Here is a 2127-nt window from a genome sequence, read left to right as displayed (position 1 = left end):
CCCCCCCCCCCCCAAAAAAAAAAAATTCTTTGAATTGTTATTTTCATGTTGATTAGGATTTGATTCTTCTCTTCTCACCTTTTCCGTGTATTTGAATTGTTTGTGGTGGTCATGGATGTAGAAGTGGAAGGTGAAAAATTCTTGTATGTTTCAACGCTTGTCTTAGCTAAGTATCCAGAAATTTGGCTTTGTAACTAAAGGATTTGTTGGTAGATATCTAAGCTTCAGTTGAATTGATGTCAAGTAGGAGGAGTATTTTGAAAGGGAAAAGGCCATGTGGGTAGATTCCGTTATGTTGGGGTTTTTTTGAGAAAGCCAATTGAAGCTACTTGTTTTGGGTCTGTCATTGGAAAGATGCAATTATAAAGTTTTTGAGAAAGGCATTTGGAACTTCTTGTTTTTGGGTTGTTATTCAGAAGATGTAATTGTAAAGTTTTTGAGAAAGACATTTTCTTTTCTTCCCTCACACACCACCCCCAAAAGAAACCCAGCGAAGTTGTATTTCTGTATTATCTAACAGTGTTGGATGCATTCCATTTCAGCAGAGAGGTACTGTTATCGGGGAAGCTAGGGAGTTGATGAATCTGTGGATCATCCAAAGAAGCGAGGAGATGAAGAAACTAGTACAGAGCAACTTCATGTGGGATAGCTAATTTATTTATTTCAACAGTTTGCTTCTGAATACTTTTATTTGGTAGTTAACAATTATTAAATTGTAATACTTACAATTCTCGTGATGTTGTATCCTTACAGGTTTTGAAAACGGCTAGCATTCCTTCAGACAGCACTAGTACGAGTGGGACAGATCCAGGTATGATCTATAAACCTACTTCGGAATTTGTTTTGAGAATACATTCCTTAAGTAATTGATCACTAAAAATTTTATTTATTTGTTCTTGTAAATTGGAATTCACTTGTAGCCTGTTGTCCCACGTACGAAACAAGGTCATAATAGGGCCATTGAAACAATGTCAATGCAGTCTGGACAGAAGAAGAGAGTAGTCCACAATAAGCACCATCAGGGCATTCGTCATATCACACCCTGATTCATTACTTGAATGGGAACTATCGTAAGGAATAGTTTTGTGCTTTCTTGTAAGGGTAATTTACAACGCCACCCCCTGGAGAATGTCAATATTAGAGGGACACCCCCTCTCTTTCACCAAATTGGACTCGGACCCCCTACCGTCAGTCAACGTTACATAATATACCAAGAATGCTGACATCAGCAGTTAATATTTTTTCTAAATTCCATTTTGCCCTTCAAAATAATGAAGTACCAAAATTGCCCTTAATGGTTCTATTTCCAAAATCGATTGAGGAGGAAAACCTAACTCACAACTCAACTATGACGAGTCGCGCGAGTTACTGAGTAAGAGAAGAACGTCGGAGAAGAAGATTGATAGGAATTTTCAGATCGGTGGCTGCAACACCTTCTGGTAGCATCTACGGAGGCTGCGAACCCCCTCCGGCGATTACAGGTATGTTATCCTGCCTCCTTGTCTCATTTAACCCTCTTATTCATCATCCCCAAATCGATTTCACAACCCTAACTCACTACTCACTTCTAACGAGTCACAAATCAGCCTCAATGAGTTGAGAAGAAGAACGGGTAGGCTTGCAGATCGGCGGCTGCGAATACTCTTTCGACGACGGCGACGACGGCGATTATGGCAGCGAACCCCCTCCAGCGACTACGGCGGCGAACCCCCTCCAGCGACTACGGCGGCGAACCCCCTCCAGCGACTACGGCAGCGAACCCCCTCCAGCGACTACAGGTATCTCTGAAATTTTACCCTTTTATTGATCATCCCCAAATCGATTGATAGGAACAGCTACTTCTACTGGCTCTCTTCACTCTGTATCTGAATTCTATTCTCATTACTGGGTATATATGATTGAGAAATGTTTTGATAACCTTTTGTATATGAATAACCTTGTATAATGATTAATACATGCACGAATTGCTCATCAAATAGCTATCGAACGATTGAGACCATTTTGTCAGATTATACATGTAGATTTCAACCATGGATGATTATACATTAGTTTCTTGTCCACAAGCTGCTTCAGAACAGAATTTTCCCTTTTTAAGCCATTGAAAATGATATGTATCTGCCTTATTGG

At 40.1% G+C, this 2127-nt stretch overlaps 1 protein-coding gene across 2 annotated transcripts in view; it reads left to right on the top strand.

The window, feature by feature from the left end:
• The window catches only part of LOC122080615, a 4329-nt gene extending 3230 nt beyond the window's left edge, over window positions 1-1099 (top strand). Inside the window, exons 2-4 of one of the 2 annotated variants that reach the window (XM_042647408.1) lie at window positions 546-640; window positions 754-811; window positions 981-1099. In XM_042647408.1, the coding sequence (XP_042503342.1) occupies window positions 546-640; window positions 754-760 (102 nt within the window). In that variant the 3' untranslated portion in view covers window positions 761-811; window positions 981-1099. Of the gene's footprint in view, window positions 1-542; window positions 641-753; window positions 812-980 lie in introns of both variants that reach the window. The other variant, XM_042647407.1, reaches the window with a different exon arrangement.
• Window positions 1100-2127: the final 1028 nt, after the last annotated feature.

This window comes from Macadamia integrifolia, chromosome 6 (assembly GCF_013358625.1).
Source record: "Macadamia integrifolia cultivar HAES 741 chromosome 6, SCU_Mint_v3, whole genome shotgun sequence".
Lineage (NCBI taxonomy): Eukaryota > Viridiplantae > Streptophyta > Magnoliopsida > Proteales > Proteaceae > Macadamia > Macadamia integrifolia.
The sequence above is the reverse complement of the archived record's forward strand: the minus strand, read 5'-3'. Positions and strand labels throughout refer to the sequence as shown.